This window comes from Gallinula chloropus, assembly GCF_964237585.1.
Source record: "Gallinula chloropus genome assembly, chromosome: 1".
Taxonomy (NCBI): Eukaryota; Metazoa; Chordata; class Aves; order Gruiformes; family Rallidae; genus Gallinula; species Gallinula chloropus.
Window position 1 is genome coordinate 192,206,591 of NC_140085.1, and position 20,053 is coordinate 192,226,643.

Sequence of the window (20,053 nt, forward strand, 5' to 3'; positions counted from 1 at the left end):
ATGAAAATTTGAAGTTCATTTTTTTATGTGTTCAGTTAGTTTTGGGGCTTTAATCTCAGTCAAACGACACCAGAGTGGAAACTTCTGCATCATTCAGAATACCACCATGGAAGGGGCAAAAGAATGATCATCTTCATAGTGATTCCAGACAGCTCTCAGGATCTTCTTTGGTGTCCCTTGCCAGCCTGGACTTGAAAACTCAGCTGACCCATCTTGAACTAATCTCCTGCTCTGTTCTTGTCTTTCAGCAGCTTGGAGCAGAGATGGATAAGATACTGGAAGCTGTGGTGATGTCCTCATACCCCAACAATGTGAAACAAGGGCTAGTGAGGCGCGTCATTGAGGCAGCAAAGCAGCCCATGGACAGCGAGCAATGCTGGTCCATGCTGGAGCTATCCACCAAGCTTTACCTCCTGGGGGACACCAAATATAAAAGAGAGATTGGGAAGGAGGTTTTGGAGGTCTATGGCCACTACCACCCGGAGGAATTTGAGGAGTTCTTCAACGTCCGCTTCCTGCTGAGTCTCCTCCAGGAAGGTTATGGTCCTCTGGGGAAGAGAAGCCATTACGTACTCGATTATATCCAGTTAGGACTGCAGTTCGTCTTGGAAAGCCCATCAGCAAACAGTATTTTTGGCTTATTGAGGATCGAGGTGCTCCGGAAAGTCTGCGAGAGGCCCAGCCTCAAGCAGTGTGCAAAGATCAGCAAACTCTTAACCCAGCACCCTCAGTGTATCCCCATGGGCAAACATCAGGTCTTGTTTTGTCAGCAGCTGATCCGGTGCATCAGGCAGTTCCAGTGCGTCTCTGAGGCAGAAGAGGACATTATGGAGTTTTTGGAGCAGGTGAACAAAGTGAGTGGTCTGCTGCAGAGGATCTGGAGGACTCAGACCTCAGCCATCCTGCCCTCTTTGAAGGAGCTGTTCACTATCATCTCTTCAACAGGTAACAAAAAAATAAAACAAGCGAACAGAAAGGGGTGGGAATGTGAATTTTGGCTTTATGAGGAACTAAAGAGTCTGATGACTGGCATGGTTCTCACCTGCTCCAGTAATGTAGCCATAGCTGAAATATAATAAATCTGTGTCCCTAAAAGTTACCCAGGGCTTTAGGCTAGGAAAACAATATTCCCTGAAAGCACATGGAAGTCACTAACTGGGTAGAATTACTTGCAGCACAAGTTTGTGTGTTCAGCACTTCTCATCATCAGCTGAGCTTAATGCAAAGCACCTTATCTGCACCTGGTTAGAGTGGGACTTGAAAGCTTTTAGAAATGTTGCTCTGTCATGGATGACTTGATGGAACCCAACAGCATGCTCCTTACCAGAAACCAGGAGCAAAGCTAAGGAGCTATTTCTAACTGGTCAGGAAGAGGTAGGAAGCCCTGCTGTCTCTCTGGAGGGTGGTCGTATCTTACAGAGGGAAGATACTTACTCAACTTCTGGGGCCTTTATGTTATTGTAGAAGGGTCTCAGAATACTTTTGGAGGTAAGAGCTCTTGCTTCAGCTATTCCTAAACCCACGAGGGGATTGTTTTTTTTCAGGGCCCTCTGTATGAAAAGCTGCAGTTGCATCCCATGCGATAAAGAGAATGCACAGAGGGAATTTGAGACCCAGGGTTGGACCGATAATGTTCTTTTTCCTGTGATCCCTGCCTGCCTTTGGGCTATGTATGACTTCATGCAACAGTCCATCTGCTATGACCCAACCTTATTATGTGCTACACTGGGATCTGGGGAATTGTTCTCCTAGCACAGCTAAATGCAGGACTCCACAATGCTCATTTGCACCAGCTGAATATCCACTCTGTTTACAGAGGCAGAAATGATTTGGCTTTTAGAGACAAGAAATGACCTCATGTATCTGGTTTTCCCAGCAACTAACATTGCTGGTGCTCACCCATATCTTGCAGAGGAGCAGGAAGCACCTTCCAATGCTTTGGCCAGTGTGGTCCAGTTTGTCCCTCTGGAGCTCATGGATGGTGTCATAAGAAACCTAACCAATGATGACAGCATCACCGATGTGCAAATGATGACGGCCATCAGCAGGTAGGAGAAGCTTTACTAGTGAACATTGTTCTCAGGTCAGAGAAAACCCTGCTCCAAAGCTGCACTCAGTTCCTTAGTGGTTTTATGTGAACCAATTTGGCTGGTGTTGTCTAGTAAGGAGTGTGTAGGGAAAAAGGGAATTTCTGGATCCCTTCTTCCAGCCCCAAGGGCCTAGAGAACTAAAATAAAGACTGTTTATATTATTATTATTATTGTTGTTGTTGTTATATTTGGTTGATTTATTTTTACTTAGAAATAAGTAGTGTTATGGGGTGCCCAACAAGACGTCTTCAAGATGTCTTGAAGAGTTCGGATTTTTTTTCCCCAGAAGCTGTTGAGGGCCTTTTCTTCACAAAAATCTCCTTTACAGACTTATCTTGATGCCCACCTCTGTTCAGAAGGACATCATCTTAAATCACCAGTCACAGCTTAAAATCTTGGAAAGGGAGGTATGCTTAACTGTTTCAATGATCCCACCTTGATCTTTGTCAGATGAATGTGGGGCTGCTTGTCTGGATCTTGGTCCTCTACAATGTTTATCCCTGCACTTTGTGCAGGTAGACTCAATGGAAGCATCAAGATACGATGAATAGTAATGGGCGAAATACTACCTAACATGCAGGCCTAGTTGTTGGTACCACCAGATCTTTCTTGTGCATTTGTGTCCAAGTCCTGCAGCTCTTTTATGCTGTAGCATCTTGCTCCAGACTTGCTTAGGAGTATCTTCAACCCACGCTTGTCTTAAAGGTTTCCATTTAAATGAGTGATGTCCACATGCAGTAGCACATGCTAACCCAAAGGAGCTGCTGTGTCTTGGTCTTGCTGGAAACATCTCTTTTCCTCTTCTTATTGCAGGACTGGTATTTGTGTCCCCCTACCAGTGAGGTTACATGACAGAAACAGGTTATTGCTGATGGGAACTTTATGTATGCAGAAAGGATTTGCTTCATTTTGACTCGCTGGGGAAGGCCATGGTTTCCTCAGAGTCCAGAGCAACCCAAGACAAAAGATTAAATCACCAGTGTGGTTCTTAACCCTCTTCTCCATCTTCTTGTCCTTCTGGGAACCTGCTGCTGCAAGCTCCAGGTGATAAACTCTCTGAGAGCACCAGTGTCTAAATATAGAGGTTGCAAAACCAATTGCATCACTGCCTTAAAACATTCTCTGTCACGCAGGAGGATGAGTAAATGATTACTCAGAATTAGCCAAACATTAAGCAGAGCCTGGAAAATGTAATTGAGATCAGTTAGGAGAAACAAGTAAGTTTGGGTGGTGTGTTTACAGTGGGTGAGTGCCCCAGAAACCTGGGTGACCATTGACCTTTCGATGAGTATGTGCTCCATGCCTAGAAAATCACAGAAAAAAAGTGGGGGTTGAAAGGATCCCTGAGAAACTGGCTGTGTGGAAAAGTCTCTTTCTCCAAAGCTTGGCTTTGGGAGTGAGTAGCAGAGGAACACACTGGATGTGGGGTGGAGCTTCTGATCAAGGGTTTAAAGAAGAAACAGTGGTTAAAAAAAAAAAAAACAAGCCTGTCACCTGCTGGTATAAGTGTACAGCACAATCACTTTTAGGGAGTTCCTCCTAGAGTTTATCACAGAATCATAGAATCACAGGGGTTGGAAGGGACCTCCAGAGCTCATCAGGTCCAACCCCCCTGCCAAAGCAGGGTCCCTAGGACAGGTCTGGAATATTTTCAGAGAAGGAGACTCCACACCCCCCTGGGCAGCCTGTCCCAGGGCTCCCTCACCCTCACGGGGAAAAAGTTCTTCCACATATTGGTGCAGAACTTCCTGTGCTCCAACTTGAAGCCACTGCCCCTTGTCCTATCCCCACAGACCATTGAAAAGATGTTTTTTTATATGAGCTTTATTAATGTGCATCTGTGGTTTCAGTGGTACCCACTGATTCATTTTTAATTTTTTTTATTTTTCCTTTCCTGGCGGGTGTGTCTGTGTCAGAGGACCCAGGTCTAGATGAAGAAGGTCACACAACCATGCAGCCACTTGGCATGTCTGGAAATCAGAATATGAGCTTTTGAAAATCTGGCATATCAAATCAGTGTCTCCTTTGGAAAACTAGGACCACGACCTCAAAAACATTTGGGGATCTTGCAATGTGGGAAGTGAATTTTAAGTGTAATTTCTTTCTACTGTAGCAGCCCAGGCAGGTAGCGGGAGCTGGGAGGGCTGTAACTTAGCCACTAGTGCTGGTAAAAAAAGCCCAAAACAAATAGAAAAGGATATTTATGTCTGTGTAAAAGAAGACAGGGTGAAGAGGGACCTTTGGATCTCTGGATCCATCTCCCTGCATCATAAGATTGGCCATTACAGACTTCTTTCATGAATGTTCATGCTATGCTCCTCACAGCAGGAAGGGCTTTTGCTCCCACTTCTGTTCTTTCACAGCTGTTCTACCATTGGGTTGCTTTTATGGTTCAAATCTCTCTTATAATAGCCAGCCTATATGTATTTTTGGCCATCTTATACTTAATTTGATTTTATGCCAACATAAATAGCTCTTTTCCCTCCCTAATGTTTATTCCCTCAATGTATGCAGGCAGAGCAGCTCTTTCCCACTTTTGCTTTCCCATGGCCATGCTAAACAAGCCAGATGATTTTTTTAAGCTTTTCTCACAGGAAAGGTTCTTCATTTCCCTGACCACCTTAACAGGCTTCTTCAACACCTGCTCCCACTTCAGTTCATTGGTCTTGGAGAGGGATGGTGAGGTTTGTGCTCCTTGTTCCAGGTGTGGTTCATCACGGCCTTAGTAGCTTGAGAGGTCATTAATTTGTCATAGAAAACTTACTTTTTTTTTCTTTTTCCTCTGCATCACAGCATGGTGCTGGTCTTTTCTATGGCTGCTTTTGCACTGGGAACTTTTAGTCACCTGTTCTCTGGCTGATTGACTTTGAGCAGATGAGCTGTCATCACACACCATCCATTTCTTGCGCCTTGCATACAGGCTGGAGAGGTCACACCATGCAAGCTGCATGAAGTTGAACAAGGCTGAGTGTACAGTCCTGCACATGGGTCGGAGCAATCCCAAGCACAGCTACAGGCTGGGTGGAGAATGGATGGAGAACATCCCTGAGAAGGACTTGGGGGTGTTGGTGGGTGAAAAGCTCAAAATCTGCTGGTAATGTGCACTTGCAGCCCAGAAAGCCAACTATGTTCTAGGCTCCATCCCCAGCAGTGTGACCAGGAGGTAGAGGGAGAGGGTTCTCCCCACCACTCTTATGAGAACTCCCCCTTCAGTGCTGCATCCAGCTCTGGTATCCCCAGGACAAGAAGGACATGGAGCTTTTGGAGCAAGTCCAGAAAAGGCCATGAAGATGATCTGGGGGCTGCAACACCTCTGCTCTGGAGACAGGCTGAGAGTTGGGGTTGTTCAGCCTGGAAAAGAGAAGGCTCCAGGAAGAACTCGAAGCCCCTTCCAGTCCCTAAAGGGGCTCCAGGAAAGCTGGAGAGGGGCTGGTAGCAAGGGCAGGGAGTGACAGAAAAAGGAATAAAGTAAATTTAGATTAGATATGAGGGGGGAAAAATTATGATGAGAGTGGTGAGGCCTACATTTCCCAGAGAAGCTGTGGCTGTCACGTGATCCATGGCAGGGTTCAAAGCCAGGCTGGATGGGTCTTTGGGCACCCTGGTGTAGTGGAGGGTTTCCGTACCTATGGCAGGGGGTTGGTACTAGATGTGCTTTGAGATCCCTTCCAACTCAAACCAGTCTCTGATACGATGATTCTCTATTAAAAACTGAAACTCAGGTTGACTGAAGGTAGGTGAAGAAATTATCTCTTGTATGGGGTTGGTCAGGTCTTTTAATGAGCCACAGCATGCTGATGATGTTGGTATGACTCCAGTTCAGTCTCTGTTATTTTTTGAAGAGCATGTGAAACCCCTTATGCAGGGCCCATCTTTTTCTTGGTCACCCTGCTGACTGGACATGAATTTGGAGGTTTAATTCAGAGCAAAACCTTGTTTTCATAACATGTGCATTAATTTACTTTAGGATTTGGTATTTCATTCCAGGATGATTGACTGGGTGTCCTGGCCCCTGGGGAAGAACATAGACAAGTGGATCATCGCCCTGCTGAAGGGTTTGGCTGCGGTGAAGAAGTTCAGCATTTTGATTGAAGTTACTCTTTCAAAAATTGAAAAGGTCAGTGTGCTTGTTTTAACATGAGTGTAAGCAACAGACTAATTGCACCTGAGAGATCTTCTGCCTCTCAACCAAATGAGGATGAGAAGCGATTTGGGATGTACAGCAAATAGAAATGGGGCTTTGAAGGGACTATTGTGTCCTCTGTTCCTTCTGTGAGCGCTGCCTTCTTCTCTATGGGGTGGTGGGGTGATGACTTGTTTTATGACCAGGAGTGATATTCTCCAGAACAACCTGCAGGTCTTGGGTGGCAAAGGTACTGTGATACTCACAGAATCACAGAATTGTAGGGGTTGGAAGGGACCTCAGGAGATCATTGAGTTCACCCCCCACCCCCGACAAAGCAGGTTCCTTAGGACAGAAAAGCAAAGGTTATGAAAAATTCAGGTCAAGGATTTCCTATCCAACCAAACATTTTTTCTTCCCAAACTGCAGAGCTCTTGTACAACCTGTCTTTGGAAATGTGACACACTGTCCTTCAACTGTCCTTGGATCAGTGCTGGTTGGCATGGGCAAAACACACACCAGTGAGCATGTTAACAGCCCAGTCACAGATCAGTTTTTAAGTCTGTACCCTGACCTTAGTTCACTTACCAGCTCTGATAAAGTCCCGCTGCCATTGCTATCACCTATTTTGGCAGTGAATATTTGCAGCTTTCTGAAAAACAAGTGACCAACCACAGAAATTGGTTACCTCTCCAAAAACATTTTCTATGCCTTGGTCCCACCGTTCACTCCTTCCTAAGGTGGGGATAATGCCTGGCTGAGCCTTCACTAGAAGTCACCATAGAAATTATCGATACCATAATTATCAGTATTGGAATATTGTTAATAGCTGCATTTGTTCCTATGACCCTCCACATGCATTGAGCAGTGGGAGAGTAGCCAAGTAGCTCTGGCTTTTCTTTATCTTTCCTCTCATTGCTAATGGATAGGAAAGGGACATAGTCCTCAAAATAATATGTGATTCTTGGAAACTCTCAGAAGCATGATCTGAAGGGGGCATTGTCAATTTACACTGTTTTATGTAAGGTAGGATAAATGAAAATGGCCTTTCCTTTGTATCCCTTTGCCTGAAACGTTAGTGAAAGGGCTCCATATATCACAATAAAACAGAAGAGGCACATTTTAGAAAATCATAGAATGCCTTGGGTTGGAAGGGACCTCAAAGGTCATCTAGTTCCAGCCCCCTGCCATCTGTCATGCCTCTGTGTTTGCACAGCCTCATCTGTCAGGAGGTGTGGAGATGCCACTGTATTCAGCCCAGAGCTCTGCACCTCATTGTGCCAGGCATTGCACAAGCCTGAAAATGTTAAGATAACCCACACAGTATTTTTAGGATGCTCTGAGGCCATGCTCGGGACAGGAGATAACTCTGGAGACCTAGGTGTAGGCTGTTTGCTCTGACAGCCAGTGTAGACAGAGTAGGGTTGGTAGATGCCCAGTGCTTCTCTTCTCTGCCAGCCTTGTCTTGTGTGTCGTGGTGCCATTTTGCCTTCTCCTTTGCTTTTTTTTCCTTCCTCACCAGGTCTTCTCCAAATTGCTGTACCCCATTGTGAGAGAAGGGGCTCTTTCAGTCCTGCAGTACATGCTGCTGAGCTTCCAGCACTCCCATGAGGCGTTTCACTTGGTAAGGTTGTGTCTGGCATTCCTTGTGTCTGACGAGGGAATTGCCCCGAGTATAACCGTGCTATGGGGCGGCGTGTGTGGGGGGCAGCCCAAGGTACTGAGATACTGAGGAATACCTCCCTCATCTTCTTGATTTCACCAAGTGATGTAAACTCAACCCTGTCCATGTAGTTGCAGTCTGTCCTGGCAGATGTTCCACCTCTCCTGCAGCATGAACAGCTTTTTGGGCACCATGAAGTCAGTGCTGAGATGGTGGGGCAAGTCCTGAGCCTCAATGGTTGCCACAGGCTGATCAACCATCCTATGCTAGATAGTGAGGTGCAGATGAAAGCTAGGCTTTGCTTTCTTTACTCTGGTATTTTTCCTCCAGTTTTTCTTGAGGATTATCAGCTGAGTAACTTTATCTCCAGGGATAAATCAGTCTAAAGTTGGTTGGGACCTGCCTATTCCAGATTTGAAATGTGTGCAATGTGTGTATGCTCTGCTTTTCTTCTGTGGAGGAATGGCCTCTATGGGCAAGTGGACCTCTGTGGTTCTCTCTCAACTTCCAAGCCCACCAACTGTGGATACAGTTACTGCAAATACTTTGAGTGGCCTGTCAAGCCACACTCTAGAGTCTCAGCAGCAGTGGCTGTAGTGCTCTTGCACTCATTTCCACCCTGCGAGTGGAAAAGGAGGTTCCCTTCTTCCTTGCTCTTGCTCTTGGACCACTTACTTCTCCCAGCCACAGTCCTGTGTGTGGAGCCATTTTAGTGGCAACGTGCCGAACTGTGTTATAAAAGAAGCCCAGGTGAAACCTACCCTAGCAGAAAATAATGATGGTCAGTATTGCCAAGCTTGGTCTCAACCACAAAACTGCACTATTCCATTTGCCTGGAGAAGGAAAGGGGAGGAGGTGGAGGGATGGCCCAGGGCAGGAAGGTGTACAGGGTGTACACTGACCCATTCTGGCTGAGGGTGTTCTTCCAGGGACTGGTTTAGAAGATAGAGTCTCGTGTTTGTTCCCATGCTTTCAGCTGAGATGTGATAGATGTTGCCACTCTGGCTTTGGGATGTGCTAGGCAAAACCTTTGCATTGAGAGTGTTGCAGTGGGCTCAGGCAGCAGAGGATGGGCAATATGTTCTTCAACAGCCCTTGCTGTTCCCTAAGCAGGTGTCTGACTGTCTGTTGCACTCAACGGGCCTCACCCTGCATGTACTTTCCAACTGTCACCAACATGGGGCACCCATTACCATTTCTTCAAGTGATGGGTCACCTTTCCAACAAAGCACCGCACACCATCAGCACAACAAGGCTTGAAGGCTGGATCAGAACACTTCTGCTTTATAAATCCTGTGCTTTTAAAAGCAAACCCCCAATTTTAGCAGCATTAGAATCTTCATTTCCACATTTCTATTTTGTTTTACTGCTGACACTACAGCATGTCGCTGCTTCTTGCTGGCGTTGCCCCTGGAATACTGTAATGAAAAAGCAAGACCTAAGGCAAAGACATGCTTGCAGTGATTGAACTGATAAAAGAAGTAATGGAAAATGACTCCTATTAATGTTTGATTTTATACTTTTTCGTTAAAGCCCTTACATTTGGCTTTTCTCCTAAAGATCACCGACTAAACAGATAAGGCTGGAAAAAAGCAAAGCTGGCCAACATTTTCAACCGACGTTTTTTTCATTCCTCAGCTGGAGACACTTTAAATTAGTCTGAATTTCTTGAGAAACTCTTTGCTTTCTAAATATAGAGTCGTTCCAACAGATTGTTTTCAGTCGTGCGTCCAAATTTCGAAACACTCCAAAAGCTGTTGGTTGCTCTTGGCTTGAAGTTTCCATCTGCAGAGCAGTGAGAACAAATTTCATCTGCTATTTAAAAAAAAACCAACCCAGGACACAGACCTGTCTTCTTACCTTTTTGTGTTTGCCTTGGTAGTTTGGAAGATTTTGTAGAATTGTCCTCATCACAGGTCACAGCTTGGCAAAATATTGATCTATAAAAAGGTACCCAAGAAAATGTTCCTGTTGGAAAGGAAATAGTTAAAATCTCCAACATTTTAGAGGAGGAAGAAGGAAAGAGAGAATGAAGAGAAGGGAGGAATGGAGAACCAAGCAATGGTCAGACTGGGGGTCCTGAGACTTTACTCCAGGATTGTTCTGGGGTAAAAAAATATCACATAAAATATAACTATGGCAAAGGTTGTGTAAGTGCCCAGGGAGACTCCAGCACATCTGCAGCGTCGGAAATAGGTTATTAATTCTCCGTGCAGCTGTGGGGTCAGCAGAGGGTGCCCGTGAGCAATGTATCATCTGTGTTTGTGGCTGCTTGTTAATTTTTACATTTTCTGGATGAAAGCAAAATAACAAATGTGCTGCTGACATGCCTGTAGCCACCCATCTGACCACACCAATTCCAGTTCAATTCCAGTCAAGTGTAGCACACCAGACAGCAGTTCTTACAAGCTCATTCATCTGTCTGGCAGGTTTGAATCTCTGTGCTTGGCAGGCAGTGTACAATGCTACTTTCTGATGTGGGGATGTGTTTTAGTAGAGACTGAGCTGCACAAAGAATGGAAATCTCAGCCCAGCAAAGCAGCAGCACAAACGTGCAGGTGCCGTGCAACAGGAAAGCCTCTATGGTCTATAGCATTTGCACCACTAAACTCAACCAAAGAGTTGCTCTTGATTTTGTAGGGTGAAGGATTAAGTCCAGAATGGGACTGAAGTCAAGTCCCATTGACTGTCCCTTCTGTCTGGGGGTGAATTTCAGTCCCCTTCATGTGTGCTAAAGCTCTTTGAATAATTTGGAGACGTATTTGATGTGGTGAACTTTCTTTTTTCTAGCTGCTCCCTCACATCCCCAGGCTGGTGGCCTCTCTGAAGAAAGAGGACTCCAATTCTGCTACCAGCTCCCTGGAGCAGCTGGCTGAGCTCATCCACTGCATGTTCTTCCGCTTCTCTGGATTTCCAGATCTTTATGAACCAGTCCTGGAAGCGGTTAAAGTAAGACACACCCCTCTTTTTTCTGGCTTGCACATGGAAATAGTATCTTAATTCACAGCCTAGTGCAGAGGGACTTTCCTGCTGGTCAGGATGTCAAAATACATCTCAAAACTCTGGTAGGAGAAAGGGTTGAAATGCTGAGTTTGAGTTCCACCTAGGCAAATTGAAGGAAGAAACAGAATCACAGACTGATTGGGGTTTCAAGGGACCTCTGGAGATCATATAGTCCAGCCCCCTGCCAGAACAGGATAAACCTTGAGCAGGCTGCACAGTACAATGTCCAAATGGGTTTTGAATGTCTCCAGAGTTGGAGACTCCCCAGACTCTATGGGCAGCCTGTCCCAGGGCTCTGCCACCCTCCCAGGAAAGAAGTTCCTCCTCATGTTTAGGTGGAACTTCCTCTATGCCAGATTGTGCCTATTGCTTCTTGTCCTGTCCCTGGGCACCACTGAAAGAAGACTGACCCCATCCTCCTGACCCCCACCCCTCAAGGATTTATAAGCATTGATAAGCCTTGTGGTGGTTCTGCAGAAGTCCTGGTCATGGCTGGGGGTTTTAGCTGTAGTTTTATTCTCAAATATCTTCAAAACAGTAGCACTAGCAACTAAACCATTCCTTGTATGGATTCATGTTCACATGAAGAGCAGGGGAAATGAGTTGTGCTGGAGGTATTTAAAATGTGCTGTCCCTGGACGTATTTAAAAGGTGTGTTTTGGGACATGGTCTAGAGGTGGACTAGGCAGAGTTAGGCTGTGGTTGGACTCTGATCTTAAAGGTCTCTTCCAGCCTAAGTGATTCTATGACTCTACATGCTGCAACCACCACTAGCAGAGGAGTGTTGCTGTTGCCCATTACTAATTCTTCACATGGAAAGATAATGATTTGTAACACAGACCTCTCTTCCCAAGGCTCTTCCTATTCCAAACGAGGACAGAATTAAACATCTCTTGGGACAAAATGCTTGGACTTCCCAGAAGAATGAACTGGCCTGCTTCTACCCACGCCTAGCATCCAAATCAGAGACGGGAAAGATAGGGTTAATAAATTTGGGGAACACCTGCTACATGAACAGCATTATACAGTCTCTTTTCATGGCTTCAGAGTGAGTTTTTGCCCCCTTGCTCCCACTCCAGACTGTACCGGGGTTGCTCGTCACGCAGGCACTGTGTGTCCTGCGCTGAATTTCCATCTCATGGTTTGCATCTCTGTTTTCCTTCTGCAGCTTTCGACATTCGGTGTTGAATTTAACTGAGGGCAACTCCCAGCCCCTGATGACAAAGCTCCAGTGGCTCTTTGCGTTTTTGGAGCACAGTCAGGTAATTATTTCATGTTCTAGTTATTTGTTTGGACTGTCGGCTGCGGAAAGGCTCGTCTCCAAGTTGCTTCCTGCCGACTCCAACGTGCTGATAAGGAGCTGTGGATCTTGGTGTGTTTTTTTATATAAGGGGATGAATTTTGTTTATATGAAAGAGGCTAATTTTGGGGGTGGAGGAGGCAAGCTCCTATCACCCATGAAAGCAAGCTGTGTTCACATCAGGCTGCCTATCTTCAGCCTGTGGTCTTCCTGGGCTGGACTGATGTAATAGCTAATAGTTTTGACAAAATACATTTGGTAATAGTTTACATATGTGGTCAGCTGAAAAGGCTGTTGGTGTAAAGCAAAGATCTTTGCTTCTTGCTGCACAGCAAGGAGGAAGACTGGAGCAGCTCGCTTGTCCCCTTGCTTTACAGCAAAGCACAGGCAATTAGAAGAAAATTGCCTTAAAAGTGGTTTTATTTAAAAAAAAAACAAACAAACAAACATAAAACCTTTCCTTTAGATTGGAAGTCCTCTGTGTTTGAGGGAAAGGTTAAACACCCCCCACCACCACCCTTAAATGAATGATATCTTGATAAACCTGAAATTTAACATGAGCAAATGTTTAACATCTTTTTTGGAGACATGGACAAGTGGGATCGATGCACCCTCAGCAAGTGTGCTGACAACACCAAGATGTGTCGTGGAGTCAGCACTCTGGAGGGGAGGGATGTCACCTAGAGGGACCTGGACAGTCTGGAGAGATGTGAACTGTATGAAGTTCAACAAGGCCAAGCACAAGGACCTGCACATGGGTTAGGGCAATCCCAAGCACAAACACAGGCTGCGTGGAGAGTGAATTGAGGAGGATTTAGGGGTGTTGGTGGATAGAAGCTCAACGTGAGCCAGAAACCATGTCCTGGGCTGCATCTAAACCAGCATGACTAGCAGGTTGAGGGAGGGGATACTCCCATGCAGTGCTGCATCCACATCTAGGGTCTCCACTACAGGAAAGACATGGACTTCTTGGAGTGAGTCCAGAGAAGGCCATGAAGATGATCTGAGGGCTGCAGCACCTCTGCTATGGAGGCAGTCTGAGAGAGTTGGGTTAATTCAACCTGGTAATGCAGCTCACTGGCCTGCACTGATCAGAATGGCAGGTGGAAGTTTACTGGATTTTTTTATTTGGTTTTTTTGTTTTGTTAATGAAAGATTTGGTGAGAGAGATCCTGATCAATTTAAATGGGTCATCAAATTAAATTCAGGCTGAATTAAGTATAAGTCTTTAGGTCAGTTCAATAAACCATTCTAAAATGGGAGGAAAAATAAATGTGGATATTTCGTAGAAGTATATGTGAAATAATGGCTGGGATTCATCTATACAGTTCTAGTTTGCAGCAAACCAAAACCATCTTCCTTTGCACTGGGATTAACCATGGTGGGGTGGGGGGGGAAAAATGGGGCACCTTTCAGGCACCCAAATGCACCCTGCTCTCCCAGTAAAGCAGACAGCAAGACCCTCATCTTCCCTCTCCACCCCCCTGTGTGAAATGGGAATTAGATTCCCTGGGTTAAAAGCAATTCTCCTTCTTCTGTGTTGCTGCCAGCGACCTGCCATCTCACCTGAGAGCTTCCTCTCTGCCTCCTGGCCTCCCTGGTTCACCCCCGGTGCTCAGCAGGACTGCTCGGAGTATCTCAAGTACTTGCTGGACCGGTACGTGGTGAGCGCGCTGTGACTGCGGAGCCTGGTGACAATGACACCCCCAGACCCGATGCCGTGTTTAGTGCTGACTCACATGCAAACTGGGCCAAACTGGGCAAGTGACTGAGACATGGAAGAGTTGGGAGAGCGGTGGACTGGGGTGAAAGATGGTGAGACTGGTCCAGGACTCCTTGATAAAACCTGGTTTGTGGTGGGTTAAGGGTAAGGTCAGAACTTAGTTCACCTTAAAAACTTCTGCCTTGGCTCTGGAGACAAAGGGAATTGCACCAAGTTCAGAGAGTTGCCTGACAAGCCACTTTGGCCTCCTCTGTAAGATTGATTTTGCCTTTCTCTTACCTAGAAATACCAAATCTCTGGTGTCCCAGCAATCCCCCTAGAAGTGAGGGATCAATGGCACATGGAGACCTCAGGTTCCCAAATCCTTCCCACCTTCCTTCCACAGCACCAGAGCCCTAGGCACAGGTGGGTTAACCTGGATTAACTCCTTCAAGTGAAGAAGAAAACCCCTACTTTAGAAATTCCCTCTTGGTGTTTTATTGGTGCATAACACAGCTTTTTTCCCCCCTTCTTTTTTCCCTGTCAAAGGCTACATGAAGAAGAAAAAACTGGAAAAAGGATCTACCAGAAACTCAAGGAATCCAGCTTGATGTCTCAAGCAGTAGAGCATCATTACTTAAACAAGACATTGGTTGAGAAGATGTTTGGGGGTAAAATGATGACAAAGATCCGCTGCTTGAAGTGTCTGAATGTCTCCTCACGAGAAGAAGTGTTCACAGACCTGTCCCTGGCTTTTCCTCCACCAGACAGGCGTGTGCTTGGGAGCACATCTGTTTTACCTGTGGAAGAAATTGGCCCACAGTTTATCGAGCCTCCTGAAAGCCAGCTTATGGGGTCTCCCTGGATCCAGAGGAAAGCCCCCGTGGCTGGAGACCCTGCATCCCCACCGATGCCAGTGGAAACACTGAGTTTCCAGGAGCCAGGGGAGGGGTCAAATCCCTTAAGCAGCAATGCTGTTCGTGTGGATGCAGCCAAAGACACTCCTTCAGCTTTTGGGGAGCAGGCTTGTGCTCCCAAGGACTCCAGATCAGTCCCAGATTTAATCAACTATTTTCTGTCCCCGGAGAGACTGACAGCAGAGAACAAGTACCACTGTGAGAAATGCGCGTCCTTGCAGGACGCTGAGAAGGTTGCGGAGCTGACGGAGGGTCCACACTACCTCATCCTCACGCTGCTGCGGTTCTCCTTTGACCCACGGACTATGAAAAGGAAGAAGATACTGGACAACGTCTCCATCCCTGTGGTGCTCAAACTGCCCATCCTGGTCACCCCAGAGGAAACCGAGGAGGCTTGCCAGCGTGGGAAGGACAGGCCTGCCCCGGGAAGTGGCTTCATGTCTGTGGTGTACGACCTCTGCAGTGTGGTGGTGCACTCAGGCATCTCCTCTGAGAGCGGCCACTACTATTGCTACTCCAGGGAGTGCACTGACACCATCCCCAGTGGGCAGCCCCAGGATGGGGTGCCGAAACCAGCCTCTGACAAGCAGTTGGACTTTGAAATCCAGTGGTACCTCTTCAATGACACCAGGGTTTCCTTCTCCTCCTTCGAATCGGTTAGCAACGTTACCTCTTTCTTCCCCAAGGACACTGCCTACGTCCTCTTCTACAGGCAGCGACCGGGCAGGCAGAGCTGCCCGCTGCATGAGGCTCTGGCTGAGGCTGGCTGCCTGCATGGAGAACCCTCCCTCCACAAAGACTTGATGGAAGCCATTTCCAAAGATAACATCCTCTACTTGCAGGTAACTCCCACTGCCACCCCGCAGCAGGGTGCGATTCTGCAGCTGCCTAGCTCATAGGACATGTTCCCACCATCCCAGCAGCAGCAGAGTCCTACCCTGTGAATAAATCTGCACTTGCAGGTACCTGTTTCTTCTTACCACCCATACACAAGCAGATTGCAGTTTCCTAGTGAAATCATGCGTTGAGGTCAGTGCAAGACTTCCTGTGACTGTGCTTGGGTTGACTTGCTGTTGCCCACCCCAGGCAGCTCTGCCTGAAATTTTCCTATAACTGGGGAAAATGGGCGAGCTGGGACCACAAACTAGAGCAGATTTCATTCAGTTGATAAGATTCATAGCTTTCCAACTGGTGGTGTCCCTGGACATGAGCGGCACCAGGAAAGAATTGAGTGGTCCATCTTCCAGAGGTGGATCTGGAAGGGCTGGGTTTTGACTGATGGAAGGATGCAATGCTTGACTCCATCCCTTCTGCCTGTGTCCTGGTCACCCTGGTTTAGTTTGGAGGAGGTTCCCAGGGGGGACCAAACAGGCTCCCAGCTTCTTAGGGAAGGTGGGAGCATCCTCCCACCTACATCATTTAGCCACAAATATCCTTGTGTTATATCTCCCCCTTCCCTCTCCTAGGAGCAGGAAAAAGAAGCGAGGAACAGAGCCGCCTACATTTCTGCCCTGCCGAAATCCCCGCTGTGGTGGAGAGACTTTGACAGGGACAAGGATGATGACAGCTCATCGGGGGGCTGCAGCCCAGCAGCGGGTGGAGGTGGATCCAGCTCCTTTCATGGACTGGTCTTCTAACCACCGGGTTAAACCAAACAGTCAATGTCCACAGAGCCAACCTGAACCTCATCTTCCTCATTCTGTTGACAGTGAGCATCTTGGAGGAGGGTTTGGGGAATATTTGAATGGAAATGGACTCAGGGGCTGATTTGGAGGCACCTGGAGGGTCCCACTGCTTCCTATGCACTTGGTCTTCACGCCTTAATGTAACTAAGCTAACGCAGAGATGAGCAGCTGCCGACAGCTCGGAGAAGTGCCCTTTTGCTTCAGTGTAGCTGTGTCTTGCCTGCTGTGAGCCATGCCACCAGCCTGGGGAGGCAACAGAGATGGGGATAAGGGTGGACCCAGCATGGCCTTAGGAATGGAGATGTTCAATACACATCCCATCTGCAGCCTTTCCTGTGGCAATGAGTTGATTTTGGGAAGACTTCTGCCTGGTTATGTTTGGGGTTTTTTAACGTGGTTTTGAGAACCCACCTCAACACACAGCTCTAGAGATTGAAAAAGGCTAAAAAAAGCCAAGCAGCCAACGTGACAATGCTGATCTGGTGGGCCAGTGAGCCTGCAATCCTGCTTGTTCTACCTGGGGTGTGTGTGTGTGTGTGTTATGCAGCATTGCAAAGCACCCAAAAGAGACTGAGGGGCACAACCCCCTCCAGCCAAGAGTCAGGCCCAGTCAGGTTTTTGGGGCTCCATTGGGTGACCTCTGGACACCGCTTGTGTACACAGCTGTCTGTCTAGATGTGTCTTAAGGACTCAGCTTCTTTCTGCTGCTGCCATCTCAAGGCTTTCTGGGCTAGTACTGTCCTTTAAAATTTGGGCTTTCCTTTGGGATACCTTGAACTGAGCAGCACTAGTTATTGTTTGAAATGCTGATTTGCAAGGAAAGTAACTCAACCAGATATATTATATCAACCCAATATAAGCACTGCTATGTAAACCAATGCATTATATAAATCAGTAATTGGACAGGGGCTGATTTTGGTGGCAGGAGGCCATCTCAAGCCCCTCAAGTGTGTCTACAAGAACACGGCTCCTTCCCACATCCTTCCCCTGCTGTTGTCCCTGCCTGCTACTCCCTTGTGCCTGTAGTAGAGATTTCTCTAGCTGAAGTGGCAGAGAAGTGTGCCTTAGGTCCCAGGTGCAGGGCCTGATCCTGACCCTGGGGTGTTGGGGTTGAAATACTGTGTTGCTGTGGAGGAAAAGGTAAAGCACAGACATTGCTATGGATAATGCAAGCAGAACGTCTGCTGTAGAGGACACTTGGGGTCAAATCTCTGACATATACTATTGTATTCTTTTATTGCCTTTCCTATATATAAATAAAGGAAATCAATTAATTCAACACAGAGGCTTAATGTCTTAATGCAACACAGGGAAAAATTTCTTCCTCCTATCTGATCTTTCTTCAGCCGAATGTCATTCCCCTTGTCTTGGCCTTCCCTGCCCTTGTCACCAGTTGTCTTCCAGCTTTTCTGAAGCCCCTTTAGGGACTGGAAGGGACTCTGAGGTTTCCCCAGAGCCTTCACTTCTTTAGGTTGAACCAGCCCAACCTTCTCATCCTGTCTACAGAGCAGAGGTGCTCCAGCCCTCAGAACATCTTTGTGGCCTGATCTGGACTCACTCCAAAGGCTCTCTGTCCTTTTTGTCCTGGCGACACCCGAGCTGGATGCAGCACTGCAGGTAGGGGTCTTCCCAGAGTGGAGCAGGGTGGCAGAATCCCCTCCCTTGACCTGCTGGTCCCACTGCTGCTAGTAATAGCCCTGATGTTCTTATGTGGTATATTGGTAAAGTATATGCTATAGCACATACAGTGGTATGGGCCCATAGTCTCACACATACCTCTGGCTGAGGAGAGCCCACAGAGGAGTCCTCAGCTCCAGGCTCAGGATCCCAGATGTGCTCTAGATGGGAGGTAATGCTACTCCTGTCTAAAACAGGGGTTTGCAGGGGCTGTGCTGGAGGGAGGTGTCTTTTCCCAAGTGTCTTTTTTTAAGAGCATGTGTAAGTGTCTTGAACCAGGGGAGGAAAAAGGTTTATTCTGATGCTCAGGGTTTATGGGTGATTTGGTGCCCTGAGCTGGGGCTCACGGGTGCCCAGCTGCTGATGAGTGAGGAAAGCAGCATTAGCTCTCACCCTGCACCCACCACAGTATCTCTCTGGAGCAGATATATAGTATGAAATTCACTTTAGCAGCTGAAAAACTTGCAATTTGGGTTCTGTTATCTGGAAAAAAACATAACTGCATCCTGAAGGCCATCACTGCACAGACAGGAAACCTGAACCTGTAGGGGATACTTGGTGACACGCTGGGAATATGCTCTGAAAGCTTTAAAGGTGCTGTGTAATTCAACTTGATCTGGTCATTAGTTCTTCCTTTTCTCTCCCCACTCCAGATCCATGCTGGGAGACACCAGTGAGTGATGTCCTTTTATTATCATTCTTTTATTTTACTGTTGCCTTCCTGCTGCATTATACAGTACTTAAAAATGAGATCACCTTCACGTTAGGCATGTACCATGTTTATTAACAGCAAAAAAAGTATTATCTAGGCTTCACTCAAGACCAATTTACAGGATAAATAATTGTTTCAAATTACTTTTAAAAAAACCCAAAAAACAAACAACGACCCCCCCAAAGAATAAATTAATAACTTAAGTGATTAGCTGTCCACAGTGATTTGAAAACTTAATAACCATTCAAACAGTGACACCACAAGAAGACACGTACTGTACAGTTTGCCACAGATTACTCTTGTCCTTCCTTCTACAAATGGAAAAAAAAAATTAAAATACTCCTCTTTAAGAACAGTCAAAGGCTTTAAAACACACAAAACATCCCTGCGAATCGGCTGCCGACACGACGGCTTCAAAGCCGGGGCTCCGACCCCCCTCGCAGCAGGTTAAGAAACAAATGGAGGAAACTACCCTAATTTGGCTGGGTCCACCCCCACACAACCATGACCGAAGTCAATGGGGACCCTATGACTTCACCAAGGGCTGGGTTGACTAGGGTGTAACTACTCTAAAGTTTTGGTCCTAACCCTACAGAATTCATCGGCGGGCTCCCCGTGGAGCTCAGGGTCCTGCTCCCTTCCCCTCTCCGTGACGCACTTCAGCCACCGCATCCAAAGGGCTCTCAAACAAAATGTGGCATTTTCAGGGTCATTGTGGCAGCAGAATGCTGAAACTGTGCAAATGGCTTTTTACCCCCACTCCCCTTGCTCAGGAGAAAATACTGCTAAGGTTTATTTTTCCACCTTGGTAATTAAGGATGAGTGGTTTTTTTTAATGGGTTTTGCAGAGTGGGATGCGCAGTGTCGTGTGTGTGATGCTACATGTGACAACAGGGTAGGACTACATGCTGCCCAGCCAATGCATGCAGACTCAAAACAACTCTTTGCATTATTAGTTGCCAGTTAATTACACCTCCTGATGCACCTGTGAGGTGGGGAAATAAGTACTAAACATTTTCATTTTATAAGCTGGAGACACAAGTAGGATCCAGAGTTCAAGTGAACCCACTCATCCCACCTGAAGATACAGTGTGGTGCCACCCAAAGAATGACAATAAAAATGGTGGTTTCTTGTCTCCTGGTCTTGGGACAAAACTCTTCCATATAGTCAACCCACTGGC

General features: G+C 46.8%; 1 protein-coding gene across 1 annotated transcript; it reads left to right on the plus strand.

The window, feature by feature from the left end:
• Nucleotides 1-218: 218 nt before the first annotated feature.
• Nucleotides 219-16,435, plus strand: USP35 (ubiquitin specific peptidase 35; the record flags this gene model as incomplete). Its single annotated transcript, XM_084263615.1, has 10 exons — nucleotides 219-945; nucleotides 1,913-2,048; nucleotides 6,078-6,207; nucleotides 7,736-7,837; nucleotides 10,667-10,825; nucleotides 11,734-11,927; nucleotides 12,048-12,141; nucleotides 13,730-13,836; nucleotides 14,431-15,640; nucleotides 16,265-16,435. The coding sequence occupies exons 1-10, from the start codon at nucleotides 264-266 to the stop codon at nucleotides 16,433-16,435; spliced, it is 2,985 nt and encodes a 994-aa protein (XP_084119741.1). The 5' UTR covers nucleotides 219-263.
• Nucleotides 16,436-20,053: the final 3,618 nt, after the last annotated feature.